Source organism: Zootoca vivipara, chromosome 1 (assembly GCF_963506605.1).
Source record: "Zootoca vivipara chromosome 1, rZooViv1.1, whole genome shotgun sequence".
Classification (NCBI taxonomy): domain Eukaryota; kingdom Metazoa; phylum Chordata; class Lepidosauria; order Squamata; family Lacertidae; genus Zootoca; species Zootoca vivipara.
In genome coordinates, this window is record NC_083276.1 from 105,557,439 (window position 1) to 105,574,671 (window position 17,233).

Genomic DNA, 17,233 nt, shown 5'->3' on the forward strand with positions numbered 1-17,233 from the left:
AAGCTCCCCAAACCATTGCCTTCTACCCAGGAACTTCCTGCAGTGCTGATTTGGCAATTCAGCTATAAAGCAGAAACACAACTCCTCTGCTGGGATCTTTGTGTCCATGCTAAAAGTATGTTCTGCTTTGGCACAAGGATTCTCAGTGTGCTGACGCTGCTAATCTTTCATGCAGACTGTAATGTCTCTGTCTGTAGAGCCGGCAGGGAGGGGATCAGTGACAACTTGCAAGGGAAACAGCGTGAACTGGCATGAGTACTAGAGCTAATTGCAGCAGCCATTGGGATATGCTTATGGGGACAGCGAAAACACATCCAGTCCTGGCACGATATATGCACTTTACAGCTTAAGTAACAAACAGAGCATCTGCAGAAATGACACATTCCAGTTCCAACAAAAGTAGTGTGATGTCATTATTTTCCCCATGGGGGGAAATGTTTAGAGCTCTCCATTATCACTGCGACTTGACTATTGCTCTCTCTCTTTTCTATTGCTCTCTCTCTCTTTTCTATACTTCCATGGTTGCTTTAAAATGACACACTCCTTAAAAAAACAACCAGGCACATTTCCCCCCCTACAGCATATGATCCTAGGACTAGCATTATTGTCCTCACACTGGCTGACTAGATGCCTATGGGAAATTCACAAGCAGGATTTGAGGGCAATAATTCTCTTCCACTCGTGATTCATGGCAACTCTTACTCAGAGGTATACAATCTTGGGACACAGTTACATGACTGGCAAACGCCAAGAACTATGAATGGAAACAGGAAAATACTGTATAATTTGAAGTGTGTCCCTCACCATAGCTCATTCTCTCATCCCACTGGCTAATGCAGAAGAAAAACAGAAAAGCCTAGAAATATGGAGGTATTCTTAAAAAGCCTTCCTAAAGAAGCAGGTATCTGGACGCAAATGTTGCCTCTAGCTCCTTCTCTTTTCTTGCATGTATGAATCAAAAATAATATGTACTTTGCCCCTGCAAGCACAAAACCAACAGAGCCAGCAAATTAAAGTTTCCAGGAAATGGCTTTAGCACACTTACAAAAAAACAAACAGCACTGATGGGGTCAGCATCATGAAGCACGGTTGCCCATGACGTGCCAGAGACATTTTGGGAGAGACACCATGTGTTTGTTTACTTATTTCAAAAAGCTTTTGATAAAGCCCCTCACCAAAAACTCCAGAGTAAGCTTAGCAGCCATAAAATAAGCGGACAGTTACAGTACTGATTAAAGAACAGAAAGCAGAGAATGGTAATAATTTGTCAGTTCTCACAATGGAAGGCCTCTGCTTTTTAACTTGTTCATACATTATCTGGAGTTGGGGCAAGAATTGAGGTGGCCATGTTTGCTAGTGTTAGAGTAGCAAGGACAAAAAATTTTGTGAGGATCTCCAAAAGGATCTCTTCATACTGAGTGAATGGGTATTATACTCAATCGAAACAAGTGAAAAGTGATTCAGATGGGGGCAAAAAATCCTAACTTCATATACACACTTCTGTGGTCTGAAGTGGCAGTGACTGACCAGGGAAGAGATTTTGGAATCATGGCAGATCATCCAATGAAAATGTCAGCCAGTGTGCAGCAGCTGTGAAAATGGCACATTCCATAGTAGGGATCAGTAGGAAAGGGATTGAAAATAAAACTGCCAATATCATAATACTGTTATACAAACATATTGTGCATTTGGAATACTGTTTACAGTTCTGGTTGCCACACTTCAGAAAGGCTTTTGCAGATCTAGAAAAAGTTCAGAAATCAGAATGGTTCTGAGGCAGAAACAAATCAGCAACTGGGGCTTAGTTTACAATAACAGTGAGCAGGTGTAAAAGATTATGCATCATGTGCAGAAAATGGACAGAGGAAGTTTTTCTCCCTCTCTCATAGTATGAGAACCAGGGGACAACTAATGAAGCTGAATGGTGCAAAATTCAGAACAGGCAAAAGAGTACTTTTTCACAAAGCACATGGAATATTCCCCCACCAGTTGTAGTGATAACCACCAATTTAGATGGCTTAAAAATATGTTTAGACAAAGTCACAGAAGAGAATGCTATTGATAGCTACTAGCTATGAACAGTGTTCGAACCTCTCATTGTTCTAGGTGCAGCTTGCGACAACGAATTTCATTAGCGAGAGCAGTTTCTGAGCTCTGGGTGCAGTACTGTGCCTAAGATTTCAGATTAAAACTGCAGAGTGGAAGGAAAGGAGGACCTTTTTCTGCCTCCCCACTTCCAGCTACTCTCTGAAGACTGGAGAGGAGACCCACTTAAGAATATTGGTGGAGTGGGCAGGGGAAGGAACAGACCATGTGAAAAACGAACATAATGTTTTAGCTGCAGTTCATTCACTTTCAGCTTTGCATTCTTGTTATTTAAAAAAAAACACCGTCTAGACATTCCGTTGTTGTGCCCATAACCTAGGTTTAAGGTGCAATTTAGCTCCTAGCTTTTATATCTCAGTTTCTAACACTGGCTATGAAACCTATGTACTGCCTTCAGTATCAGAGTAAGTTTGACTCTATATACCGCTTGATGAGGAACACAAGTGGGGAGAGGGCTGTTGCACTCAGGTCCTGTTTGCAGTCTTCCCATAAGTAGCTGGTTGACCAGCTTGTGAACAGGATGCTGGACTAGGTGGGACTCTTTTTATGTTCATATTTCTATCAATTATTTTTACTCTACGACTCAAAAAGTCTTTTCCTGCTCTAACAGCTAACACAGCACCCTCTTAGCAAGCGGGAAGAACCACCTAACTGTAACCCACACATTTTCAAAACCATTGGCATACTCTTAAAAAAAATAGCCACAATTTTGCTGCAGCATATGAAGTCCCTGGGCCAGCCAAGCAGCTCCAGTCTGCAGATTCCCTCTTTCCTAAACCATTCCCAGCACCTACACAGATGTTTGAATGTATTTTGTGCTGTATTGGGACCACCAAAACTGTTGCTATGATGGGATGATCCTAACATTGGAGGTGTGAGAGTATCTGCTGTGCTTGTAAGACTGTCAGACTTACACTGGCAACCTTGAACCACATTTTTATGTGCCCAGATACCCGGGTACTAGAATGGTGACTCACTATTGGGGTACGGAATGGAAAACCTGCGAGGGATGGAGAATGGAGCAGTGTATCCTGCAAAAGTTCATGGCCAGCTGACAGAAATCCTGAACAGAAGCACTGCACCCTGCAACCATTTGTTGCAGGTCCCACCTGTATGGAAAATACTACAGAATAAAATCAGCTAACAGGGAAATTCTGTACACGTTGACTCAGAACCAAGCCATTTTGAGTTCAACAGAGCTTCCTCCCAAGTTAAGTGTATATAAGACTGCCATCTAAATGTAATGTTTGTGTTCAAAGCAACTCACAAGAACACTGTTCATTTTACCTTCGGCTACTTGTTCTATTTATAAGAATGATGGTGAATAATTTTACAGTTATGCACACCCTAGCCATTATGCTCTGCTGTTGCTACAGTTTAATACAAGGCAGGATCCCATAAGGATGGGAATGTATCTGGTCTGTCAAGGCCTTTCCCCCTGCCCAAGCCTTGTGGGCTACCACCACTTATTAATCGGCTTTGTAAAAACCAGTCAAAAAACAGTTTTGCAATTTGCTACTTCCCTGTTCACCCAGGGAGAGTAGCAACTGTTCCCAGGTGAGCTGATGGGTGACAAAATACCCCTCATGCTATTATAGAGCCTTAGATCTAGCCCCCATAGCATTGGGCTTAGCAGCTCTTTGCTAGTATTAAGAGGCAGAAACCCTTTCATAGCAGAAGACAACAATCACTAAATCTGTACTATTGCAGCTTTAGATTTAGCACTAAGCCAAACCATAAACACAATGTGTGGCTGCTCAAATCATGTCCACCTCACTCCTGTAAACTAGCCATGAGAGGTAAACTTGGTCCCTTTGCAGTTAGCCATTTAACAGTTAATTCTGCTACCCAATATCTAGCCATCATTATTCACTTTATATATTTTTTCAGTACCTTTACTTATGGACAGCAGAATCTCCTTGTGCATACATCAACCACCAGCTCCTATGACACTTTTCCCCTCAACATTTAAAGTTGCATTCTACATCCATCAGAAATCACAACACTTACCTTTAACAGGATGTTAGCAGATTCCAATTTCTTGGCTTCAGTCATTGCAAGTAGCTGCTCATAGTCAACAGGTTTATACTTGGAACTCTTAAGGCCATTTTTCATACGAACCACCAAACCTTCTAGTTTAAGCATGAAACAATTCAAACATGAATAAAGTCTCCAGCCGTTATGTGTTTTGAAACACAATGAGAACAAAAGAACTTTCTCTTTTACAAAACAAAGTTACTCCATTGCAATTATAACAAAACATGAATAGGAAAGACAACACATGGCGCTTTTTGTTTTTTTCTGAAAAATACAAATAAATATTTCATGCAAGTCACTGTCTCAGTGACCCAATACTTGAACTGAAGTGCCAGGCCTGTGAAGCTAGAGAAATATCAACACTCACCTAAGGAATGAACTGTTACATATTATAGTTCATATACATCTATATCAGTTCAAGGCTTGTAGGCTCAGTATGGACCTCTGCTTGCATGAGGGAAAAATCTAACAGCCATTTGGGTCACTTAGACAGTGGCTTGCATACTTAACTATCTGCTAATTAGAATGTAAAGAATATAGGAAGCTGCCTTATGCTGAATCAGATCTTTGGTCCATCTAGCTCACTACTGTTTACACTGACTAGCAATGACTTTTCCGGATTTCAGGTATGGTTCTCTCCCAACCTACTTGTAGATGCTGGGGATGGAACCTGGGACCTTCTGCATGCAAAGCAGATGCTGTACACCTAAACTATGGTCCTTCCACTGCTAAACATTGCAAGAACAGGACTCCTGCCAAACCCCATGATGCCTCTGTTCATCACAGAGAGAAAGAGAGACTGACTGCTGCCACTGTGGGAAGCAAGTATCCACCCACAAAAGTAGAAACAACTTAATCAAGCAATGTCAGATAAGTTTCCTATAAACCAGAGCACAGAATTATAGGATAAATCTCATAAACCATGGACTCCACATAAACTCTATGTAATACCGGTAATCTCTGTGTAACTACTACAGCTGACTAATACTGAGCAAGGCAAGCTGTGACACAAACAGTGGAAATGGAACATTGAAATGGATTTTTAAAGTCTACCTATATCGCTACTCCTGGGAGAGGTAGTAAATCCTCGAAGGGCCCTTCCACTCATCTTAACACCTGTTGAACAAAAAGCAAATTATTTATAATAATTTAGAAAGAGAGAGTCACATTCAAGTGTTTTTTGTATAGGGGCTTCTTTGTCTAGTGTGTTCCCTGTTCATAGAATTCCACATTGCTCATCATATGAAACGGATTCTAAGGACAAGTATTACAGCAGCCATGTATATATTTTTTAAGGATAAAGCTTATAAAAGCCCAATCAAAGGTAATGTTATACTTGCATAATAAAGAGCTGTTTGTTTTAAAATGACTTTCAGTTTGATTCTACTAATATTTCCTGGGCCACAACTCCCACTGAATCCAGAAAGCCATACTCCCACGTACATGTGCATACATTCACAACCCTAGTAGCCATGTGGGAATCAAATACTGTGAAGCACAGTAATTTGCACTGATGTTACAATCCAATGCTAAATAAAAGCTACTTATAAAGCTACTTGCACTTGCAAGGAAGCAAGAATGTAAACAAAAGTTTTTCATATCTCATGCTGCTAAGGCTATACCACCAACCAGAGACTACTTTCTGTTTGTGGATTTATGAATCTGGGTTTTCTTCAGCTGGATGTGTAGGTGAAACATTGGGTCAAATAGTGGTCTGGATGAGGGCTAATAAACTGATCCTTAATCCAGACCAAACAGATACACACCTGGTCAGGAGAGATATTGATGTAACTGAGATTAAGCTGGTTTTGAATGAGGGAGCACTCCTCTTGAAAATCAGTTTGGGAGTGCTCCCGAATCTGGCTTTGCCTCTGGATGTCCAGAGAGTAGCTGTGGCCAAGGGTGTCTATGCAGCTTAGGCTGGTTGTTTACCAGCTATTCCCACTCCTAAGAAGATAGATCTAGCCAGAATAACTCATGCATTCACTACACCCAGGTTGTATTACTACACCCTGCCTTTGAAGAGTCTTCAGAACCTTCGGTTTGTACAAAATGCATCAGCAATGATGCTGGTAGGCATTTGACCATGGGAACATATTGGTCCTCTTCTGTAACAATTTGTTTGCGGATACAATTCTAAGTACTAAAGATTAACCTGTGAAGCCCTATAGGAATTGCATCAGGACTACCTGGAGACAGTCTTCCTGTCTACCAGCCTATTCACGCCCTGAGTTTTACCAGAGAACCCCATCACCAAGTCCTGCCCGGGGCTTAGGCACAATTGGCTGGAACAAGAGAGAGGACATCCTCAGATTGTGGAATACGTTATCCCTTGGGCCCCCTTTCTTACTCCCTCTCAACCCATTAGTTTAAAATTCCAGGATATGGCAAGCATGTAGAAGAGTCAGGCAGACCTTTGTTTTATGTGCCAAGTCCATTTCCATTTTTATGATCTTTTGTTTTTAATTGTTGTAGCTATCCTCAAGCAATGCAAACATAATGGAATGGTGGGGTGTATAATGGTATTTCCTAAAATAAACCATACATTCACTTGTTTATGATTAACTGAAATCAGTGGGGCTTACTGCACTACAGGACTGTATGTACTATAAATGCCATACATTTTGGAACTGAAACTTGAATCAATGCATTTAAAGAGTATGGTCACAATAAACCCCAAACATTTTTTTTTGCAATTATCTAAATTGCTGGCTTTTGTACATAATATTCTCTAATAACTACCTCTGATCACACCTAGCTTTTAAAAAAAAATCTCAAGTAGATAGTGCCAATGTAAAACAAAGAGAAAGTGACAACTCTCCCACATGCTACAAGTAAAACCCTTATTTGCTAACAGCAAGCCTGCCAACTCCCCTAAAAGGAACAAGATCATATCTCATCTGCATTTGCTAATATATTTAAATAAGCTTTATAGCAAATTCCTCATTGCCAAGGATAGAGACCGAACTAAAATTAATTAGCTGGATTTAGAAAAAAAAATCTTTGGTTAGGCTGGTTTAAAGCTGGCCAGATGGCAAACAGGACCCATTATAATTCTGCAAGTTTAAAGGTTGAGCCAATGAAACAGATGTTCTGTGCTGCTCTATTGTAGGTCATCCTTTATATGCTAATAAGAATATTCAAATATAAAATCTGTGCAATAATTAAATCTTAACTCTACTCAAAACCAACTTTAAATCCCATTTGGATGGGAAAGAGCACAAAGCGACCTCAGAATTCCTTAGAAAGATTAGATGTGAAACGTGTCACACACTCGTGTCTTTCTGCTGCTTTGCTAGTTGGCAAGCTCCTCACCGACAATGTAACAATAGATGGCTTGCCGTTGACTTGTATAGATACATTTTCCAGTCCTTAGCTGGTGGCAGGAAGAGGAAATTCCAACAGGAAACCTTAAAGGAGTGCTCCCTCACCTGAGTGTTGACCATATTCAGAGTAATTTTTAAAATACCTTGATGGTCACTAAGCATTGCACAAGTATTTTGTATAAAGAATATGGGTTTTGCTTTCACAGAGAGCTGTGTCGGAGTACAGTGGTACCTCGGTTTACAAACACAATTGGTTCCGGAAGTCTGTACTTAACCTGAAGCGAACTTTCCCATTGAAAGTAATGGAAAGTGGATTAATCTGTTCCAGACGGGTCCGTGGAGTACTCAACCTGAAGCGTACTTAACCCAAGGTATGAGTGTAATTGGTTCCGGAAGTCTGTACTTAACCTGAAGCATACTTAACCTGAAGTGAACTTTCCCATTGAAAGTAATGGAAAGTGGATTAATCCATTCCAGACAGGTCCGAAGAGTACTTAAACTGAAAATACTCAAACCGAGGCGTACTTAAACCGAGGTATGACTGTAACCTCTATACTTACAGCAGCATGGGTAGCTGAGTGACAGGCCTGTGATTCAATAATTCAGACATGAAAAGCAGTTCACACTCTTATTAAGTCATGTGACAAAACCAATGGGCAGTATAAATGAAGTTGTTCCATTTGCAAAATGACTTCTGGCTGGTGGCTGCGCAACAGAACTTTCCCTCCCTTGCCTTCTCAGCACACTCCCTGAAGGTGTTCTAGGGATTTTGCCAAGTCTGCCGAGCAGATTTGAGGGGGGGGGCATGGGGAAGCGCAGGAAGAGAGAAAGTAGGGGGAGGTCTATGAGCATAAGGACTTCTGTTTGTGCAATGGAACTACTCTGACAGATCCTGGTGAACACTTTCAATGGTTTTTAAAGTCCCTATTAGCAGGGCTTTTTTTCAGCCGGAACTCACCAGAACTCAGTTCTAGCACCTCTCAGAGGAGCACCATTACGTCATAAGAGAACAAGGGAGGTGTTCATGGTGAGCACCTCTTTTTCTAGATAAATAGCACTGCCTATTAGGAACAAGTTCTCATTATATCAGAGCATCAAACCAGAACTACATGATATGGAGGGTTCATAGATGCTACTAGAAACACTAGCCCCTGTCTACGTCCCTTCCCTTGTAACATATAAGACTGCATAACACATGGCATGACAGCACCACTGAGAGTTCACTCACGAACAGCTGCAACCACTGAGAAAGTTGAAAGAGAAACAAGCAGCGTAATGTCACCATGTCATGATTTCGAACAGGACAGAGGACGTAGTACTACAGGGTGTTGTTTCTGGCAGAAGCCAACATAAAAGGAAAATACTGTATGACTAAAACATGGTCTCTCACTGTGAGCTGCAATCATGATACAGTGCTGTAAGATAAATAAGATAAATAAAGCTGTTTAAGAGGACCATCACTGAAATACAGCTGGCAAATTTAATTTGGAATTTTGTAAGCATGTGCTTGTGATTCTATCTGTAGTATATGTCTGTATAATTCTGGCTGGATTAAAGAATAAATATGCAATACAATGGAACCTCGGTTTTCAAATGTAATCCATTCCGGAATACCATTTGACTTCTGAAACATTTGAAAACCGAGGTGCAAAGGGCAGTCTGCAAATTTACAGAGAAAATTGAGAAAAATACAGTGGTACCTCAGCGGAAGCCGTTCAACTTCTGAGGTGCGTTTGAAAATGGAAGCATTTACTTCTGGCTTTTTGGCGTTTGAGTTCCGAAACATTATGCAACGGGGACGTTCAAAAATCGAGGTACCACTGTATAGGAAATAGAATACTACAAGTGGGACTTGCAACATAAAGTGACAGTGTGGTGTGGTCCTGCTTATGATTCCAACTGCCAAGCCATGCCTTCTATCAGGATAATTCCGTTTAGTTTCTTCAACCCAGTTTTGCCATGTATTTCCCAACATTCTGGGGCCAAGGAACATGCTTAGTTTGCACTTATCTATTTTTAGATTTTTGCCCTCATAGAACTCTTCGATTTTTTTTTCTACTTCTGAAAACACTGGGTTTCCCCCAAGCATGCTGACACCTCCCTTTTGCTTTTCATTGGTCCCATTTTGGTTACATAGCCATCAAAACTCAGCATCTCCATTTCCACTTACTGCACAATGGCTGTCAACCTAGCACCCATGAAGGCCTTCATAGGTACACCTAGTGGCCCCAGACTCTGAGCTTTACTTTTTTTAAAAAGTCTCTAACTCTATAAAGTTAAAAAAGGTAAAGAACCCCTGGACGGTTAAGTCCAGTCAAAGGCGACTATGGGGTTGAGGCACTCATCTTGCTTTCAGGCCGAGGGAGCCAGCATTTGTCCATACACAGCTTTCTGGGTCATGTGGCCAGCATGACTAAACTGCTTCTGGCGCAACGGAACACCATGACGGAAACCAGAGTGCACAGAAATGCCATTTACCTTCCTGCCACACCATTATCTAGTTATCTACTTGCACTGGTGTGCTTTCGAACTGCGAGGTTGGCAGGAGCTGGGACAGAGCAATGGGAGCTCACCCCGTTGCAGGGATTTGAACCATTGACCTTCTGATCAGCAAGCCCAAGAGGCTCAGTCGTTTAGACCACGGCACCACCCGCGTCCCGCATTATTCTATAAAGTTATTCTATGATTCTGTGAAGTGAAATGTACTCTTCTAAGTAATTTATGTGAAATAAGCCAGTATGGTCGCTCCTTCCTGTCTGTGTTTTTAGCCAATATGTGAAGTGAGAGCCATGACTGGTGAGAGAGTTATTTGGAGATGAGGCAATGGGTCTCCCTTGCCTTTAATGCATTTTTCCTGCTTCTGTCTTATTTGCTAAGCAAAAATTAAACAGGTTAAGACTTTTCTCACATTGTTATGGGGAAAGTTTCACCATGACTGCACTCTCTCTCATTTTGCAGTATGCCCTACTCCACCATTGGCTGCCATTTTGTGTCATGTCACACTCCCAGCACTCCCTCATCATTCAAAAGGGCCCTCTGGCATATGTGATCTCTAGAGAGAGAAAAGTTTAATTGCTGGATTTTAATTAGTGTATGGAAGTGAGAGCTGGACCATAAAGAAGGCTGATTGCCGAAGAATTGATGCTTTTGAATTATGATGCTGAAGGAGACTCTTGAGAGTCCCATGGACTGCAAGAAGATCAAACCAATCCATTCTTAAGGAAATCAACTCTGAGTGCTCACTGGAAGGACAGATCCTGAAGCTGAGGCTCCAATACTTTGGCCACTTCATGAGAAGACTCCCGGGAAAAGACCCTGATGTTGGGAAATATTGAGGGCACAAGGAGAAGGGGACGACAGAGGACGAGATGGTTGGACAGTGTTCTCGAAGCTACTAACATGAGTCTGACCAAACTGCGGGAGGCAGTGGAAGACAGGAGTGCCTGGTGTGCTCTGGTCCATGGGGTCACAAAGAGTCAGACACGACTAAGCAACAAAAATTAGTGCTATCATAATACATTTTGTATTTCAATGATCAGCAAAAACAATTTTGTTTCAAACTTTGGCTGCTGGCTTTGAATTTAGTTATTTCAACCCAAGTGTGTACGTGCAGCTTTAAACACCGTATGTATACATATTGGAACCCAGATTGGACCAGAGTTACCACGGATGTACATCTGGGTATGCCAATCCTCATTTTACTTATTTGCTGAAGGAAACAGCAGAACAGAAGAACAGAACTGGAGTGCATGCAGCAGATATGTTTGTCACAATAAATGTGGAACTGAGCAAATACTTTCAGGAATTCACCTAAAACATTTTCCTTCCACAAAACAGTTCTTGGTACTGGCAGTGAATGGGTTTTCCCCATAAACTTGTGACAGTAATAACGTCCATATGAATTTTAGTTTTTTCCAATTAAGCAACTTGGAGTGGTTTATGGCAAAGCCAACCAAATACAACAATAATTCACAGTGTCTCTCAATATATAACATATAAACCCATTTTTAATAATAAGCCTCCTCACCCTCCACTATAACACGTATAATCTTAATTGTAATTACAGTCCTATAAGCATGGGATCATGTTTATAAATGACTTCTGTGCTTTGGGAAATGTCACCTTTTATTTTGTAATTTATCTCAAAGCTTGAAGAGACCTTTCCACACATAATGATTAACTTAACTGAGATGTTTAGAACATAAAGAATCTCCCTGATTTCTTATGAAAGAAACAAAGTTGCAGCACGTTTTACTTCTTTAGGTATTTTAAACCCATTGTAAAGAGTTAATTTATACCCAGTTCACCAACAGGACTGAATTCTCTGTTTTAGTCTCAACATGTTTGGTAATAGCTTTAAAGTACCTTTTGGCCCAGCATTAACATACTTTGTTCTTAAACTGTACTTATCTCTCTTCTTTGCAAGATATACTTGAAAGACCATTTTGCTCATAGTCCTAGTAATTTCTCCATTTATGGTACCAAATGTATTTTGCAATTTAATCCTTAAGCAATTCCTTGCAAAGCCCACACTGGCCACAACTTCATTGCAAAGAGTACTTCAGAGGAATTAACTTCTGGTCTGATACAATCTTAAGTAATGATGATTTCATTTAGAATTCACTAGCCTTAGCAAAGAGGCTATAATCATTATCACCAGAGTTCTATCCTACAGAAAACTCAAAACTGAATGAAATTTCATACTTAGCTTCTTTGGTTAGGTTAATCAGTATTAGAATTATTGGCTCTCGTTTTGGATTTTTAATAGACTACTGAAAATCTCACTGCTATACGAAAATGGTAGAAATAAAGGTCCGCTAACAAAAATCTGATCCATTGTTATTATGATATAAATTTGTACGAAAACTTGTTACCAATGCAATGAAAAAGTGCAATACAATCTCTTCTGAAATGCTAACAAGTTCTTACCTACCAAATGTATTTGTTAGGCTACCTTTACACATTAAATCTATCAGTATTTTCTCTATCACTTTAGTTAGGTACCTCATAATACACTATCCTGTTCATTTGCAATCAAGAGTGGGGAAAAAGATGGATTTTCATTGTATGCTTAGCATGATTTAGAGGTGACTGTAGTGCCTAGGAGAAGCTTTCAGATTCAAATCTAGTGCTGCAGGAGTTCTGAGCCAAATCCCTCTGACTCAAACAGTTGTCATAGGGCAAACAGAGGTTAAGCGAGCCCTCCTCTGACGCCAAGTCAGAGTAACAAGACACTTGTTAAAAATGCAGTAAAATGGCTACATTTTACATTAAGTAAAAATGAATATAATAGTGGAAATAACTTTAAAATGCATTATAGCAGGATAATGTGGTTGCAAAATGTGTTACAGCAGTCAAAACTACATACAAAAATGTGTTTACTAGTACATTTTTACCCCAAAAGGCATAAGAATTTTCTTGAGAATTTAAAAAAAAGAAAAATCATTTTTTGGTAGGAATGTGGAATTTAAGACTGGGAAAATGAGATGACAAGAGAACTGAAATTGACAGATTCTTCCATTCCTAGTAGGCTCAGGATGCTGGGAGTATCACACAAATACTTGAACTTATGGTGCAGTAGCTTATAAGGCATGAACATGGGGTTTAAAAATAAAAACCCGGTTTTAAAAAGGAACCTGTCCTATGAATAAGGCGCCCAGTTACCTCACATTCTGTTGTCTTAAAAGAAACCGAGTTCATGCAATCCAGACGGAAATGTGCAATTAAGCACTCACAGGTCAGAAAAGAAGCTAAATTTAAAAGAGACCAACAATCCACATACGCTTATATGTATAATATATGCATGGCGATGGCATTGTTGTAATTATTACTTTTCCCCTCAGAAACGACAGCCATAAAACAGCAGGGCAGGACACTGTGCTGCACATTGTCACTCTTGCATAAATTACAGCAACCTCATAAGCAGGGTCGGATATTAGACTGGCATACTGTACTACACATGAGTAACTTCACATGCGTGACCAAGTCCAATTAGCTAAAAGAAGATCGCCTCCGCTGAAAAAGACAAGCTGAGCAGTGAGTGGGCTACTTCATAGTTTTTTTTGGAGGGGGGGGGTTTGCTTCAGTCTCTAAGCAATAAAACCCAACATTTAAAGAATAAATAAGACTCATTCAAAGCTTTCTCCAGCTACATCTAACAGACGAAAAGGAAGCAAGACCACTTATACAGTGCCCTAGATCAGGAATGAAGTAGGCATAAATGTAACACTTCAGTTGAACCTATGGCCAATGTTGCTATAAAGTAAAAAAGTAGCTGCAGATGTTGGCCTCCCAGCGGATACTCAAAAACAGGTGAGGTAGGTGGAGGGAAGTAAGTGTGGGAAATGTGACTGTGAATGTGTAGAGATCCCATGCATTGCTCTCAGCTGTGTTGTTATCTTTATGCTTAGAAACAAGAGGTTTTTACCTAATATGAAAGCTGTGACCTTAATAAGGACCTTGGGAGTGAGTCCCGTCTTTCCATCAGTCGAGTTTGCAGCAACAGGCACTGGAAACGACACAAAATAAGGGATAAAGCTGGTTTTACTTTCCATTCAGAAATTAAAACCTCCCAATAAAAACAACCTGGGTTTTACACAGGTTGAAGGCGAAAATGGAAGATGCAGGGGAAGGAAGGGGAGATTCCTATTTATTGTTTTACTGTGGAATCACAATCTCTGCAACAGAAACAGCTGCTTTCCTTTCTTTTTTTTAAATTTATTTTTATTAAAGGTTTTCTCAGTTTACAAAGACATGGGCAGTGTCTCTCATAGCATTTTTACAGATCAGTTTCAATTGTTGAGACATTGGGGAGGAAAAGGGGGAGAGCGGTAGATAAGGGAAGGGGGTGGGGTAGTGTGACAATGTTTCTAGTTTACTTAAAGTGTGTTGGGGGGGGGTTGTCAGCATCGGTTGTGCAGGTTCTTTGTTGTGCATTTGTTTTCCTTTGATGGTGAGAGTTGTTGGGGTTGGCCTAGGATATAGTTTTCTTTTGTGGTTGGCTGTGGTGGTCTGTTTTATGTGAGTAGGGTGGGTGGGTCAGGTTAGCCATATTGATTTGTATGCTGTTGGTGGATTTCTGTCGTTGTCTTGTTGCGCTGTGTATGTGATAAAGGGGAACCATACTGGGGTGAAGCCGTCTTCTTCTATTTGACCCCGTGTCAATTTCAACTTATTGGTTAATTTTTCTAATAGGGCTATTTCCCATACCGTCTGGTACCATTGGTCCATGTTTACTCCTGCCAGGTCTTTCCAGTGTCTGGTTATGGTGTTTCTGGTAGCTGAGAGTAAGTGGGTTATGAGTTCTTTGTGATGTAGGTGGGCATTATTGTCCTGGAAGATGTTTAGCAAGGCCAGTTCTGGGGTAAGTTCTAATGTTTGTTGGGTTATTTTACCTACTTCTCTTACGGTTGTTCTCCAGAATTGTTGGGCTTTGGGGCATTCCCACCACATGTGGAAATATGTGCCTGTTGATGTGCATCCTCTCCAGCATTTTGATGAGGTTCCTGGGCGTATTAGTGCTAGTTTTCGTGGTGTTAGGTACCACCTGTAGATGGTTTTCAGAGTGAGTTCTTTCCTTTTTGCTGATATGGATTTAAATGGGGGTGTAGACCACATTCTGGTCCATTGAGTGGGGTTGATTTCATAGCCTATATCTTCTTCCCATTGTTTTTTTATTGCGTCTGGGGAGTTTGTGGAATTTTGGAGCAGTATTTTATATATTGCAGATACCATCCCTTTGCCGTGACCCTTTGTCGTTAGAAGGAGGTTTTCAAAAGGTGTCAGGGGTCTTGTTGCTGCTGATTTTATTACTGGCTTGTTTAAGAGGGCATGTAATTGGTGTTGTGCTAACCAGGGTATTTGGGTGTCTTCTAGTTTATCCTGTATTTCTCGTGTTGTCAGAGGTATGTTATTTTTATAGAAGTCTGTTAGGCGATATAGGCCTTTGGTTTGCCAAGTTTTAGTTTGGATGTTTTGTGCTGCCTGGTGGAATAATGGATGGTAGACCAGGGGTAGTAGTGGGGATGTGGTTGGGGTTAGTTTGTCCGTTTCTGTTTTCCATGCTTTGAACATGGTTTGTGTGTACCTATTAAGTGTTGTGGGGATCCTTCTTAGTTTGTTTGGGAGGAATGGGTATGCTGTGGTGCTGATATTCTCAATTGTGTCTCTCTCTAAGTGTATCCATTGTTTTGTCTCATCTTCCAGTATATACGGGATTATATGTCGTATTTGATTGGCCCTGTAATATGTTTCTATGTTAGGGATTCCCCATCCTCCTTGTGAGGTGGGGAGGTGCAGGTATTTGGTGCTTATTCTTGGTTTTTTATGTGAGAAGATGAAGGACTGCAGTTTTCTCTGCCATCTGCGGAGTTGAATTGGGGGGATCCAGACTGGGAGGGTTTGGAATAAGTAGGTTAATTTTGGGAGGGTGATCATTTTGATCATTGCTATTTTATCTGAGAGGGTGAAATTCATGTTGTCCCATCTCTTCAGGTCTTTGTTTATTTGTCGCCACAAGGGTTTATAGTTGTGTAGGTATAATTTGTTGAGATTTTTGGTTATTTGTACCCCTAGGTATCTGAACTTGGTGTGGCAGAGTTTTATTTTGGTGATATTAGTGAGTTCTTTCTGGGTGTGGGGAGGAGTGTTGAAGCACATGGCTTCTGATTTCGCAAAGTTTACTCGCAGGCCTGACACCGTTGCGAATGTGTTGAGTAGCTGCTTTCCTTTCTAAGGAAAAGTAGCAGTACTTAAAGCATGCTTTTTTTAAAAAAAAAAGGGGGGGTAGTCAATGCGCTTTATAGCTTGACCCATAGTAGACTGGCAATTGTGCGAGAAATAATTTTCCCCCTTTGTCTTAATCTGGGATGTTATCTCAACAAAAGTTTCCGTGCAGGTGTGGGTGGGTGCGCATGCGTACACACACACACACAATATTTAGATCAGTATAAACTGTAATATTGACCTAACCAGAGAAACCCCTGGAAGCTCCAGAGAAAAAGCCAAACTATATAATCAGCAAAGTGTAGCATGCAGCTCTTACTGAACTATACCACTTCAGATTCACAGCCGAACACTTCACTTCTGTTTTAATATGATGGGTTTCGTTGTTATAGGTGGATTGCTCTAGTGCTATCCTAAGACATTCTGAGAACAGAAACACTGAAAAGGTGGGGTGCAAATTCATGAATAAAGAGCACAATATTCTGCACATATTGTATGTGGGAGAAGGTTTCAAGCCAGGGAGGGTTTTTTTTTTTAAGTATATACAGTGGGACCTTGGTTTAAGAACAGCTTAGTTTATGAACAACTTGGATTAAGAACGCTCCAAACCCAGAAGTAGGTGTTTTGGTTTATGAACTTTGCCTTGGAATAAGAACATGTTCCGCTTCCTGTTGACTGTGTTCCATTTGTAAATTGAGTCCCCCCGCTGCTATGGGAAAGCACGCCTTGGCTTAAGAACGCTTTGGTTTAAGAATGGACTTCCGGAATGGATTAAGTTCGTAAACCAAGGTACCACTGTATACACAACTCTCCCCCCTCACCTGATGTGTGGAGTGTTATAGCGCAGCAAGATTTGTATTATGTGATTCTGCTGGCTGTTTAGCCATGCAATTTTCTAAATCACGATTTGCTGACAATTTGCCACTATCATACAATTATTGGGGGGAGGGGCGGTCTGGCAGTATCATCATAAGCAATTCTCTTAGTGAGTGATGAATAGATCTGCATATTGCAAATGCATCTCTACTTCAAAATGTCAA

General features: G+C 40.7%; 1 protein-coding gene across 4 annotated transcripts in view; it reads right to left on the reverse strand.

Annotated features, from left to right (window-relative positions):
* The window catches only part of CCDC148 (coiled-coil domain containing 148), a 103,039-nt gene that overhangs the window by 63,557 nt on the left and 22,249 nt on the right, over positions 1–17,233 (reverse strand). For 3 of the 4 annotated variants that reach the window (XM_035132036.2, XM_035132025.2, XM_060280036.1), the window contains exons 2-3: positions 5,197–5,259; positions 4,117–4,238 (exon numbers count right to left, since the gene is read on the reverse strand). In XM_035132036.2, the coding sequence (XP_034987927.1) occupies positions 4,117–4,238; positions 5,197–5,251 (177 nt within the window). In that variant the 5' untranslated portion in view covers positions 5,252–5,259. Of the gene's footprint in view, positions 1–4,116; positions 4,239–5,196; positions 5,260–13,896; positions 14,150–17,233 lie in introns of those variants that run through there. The other variant, XM_060280034.1, reaches the window with a different exon arrangement.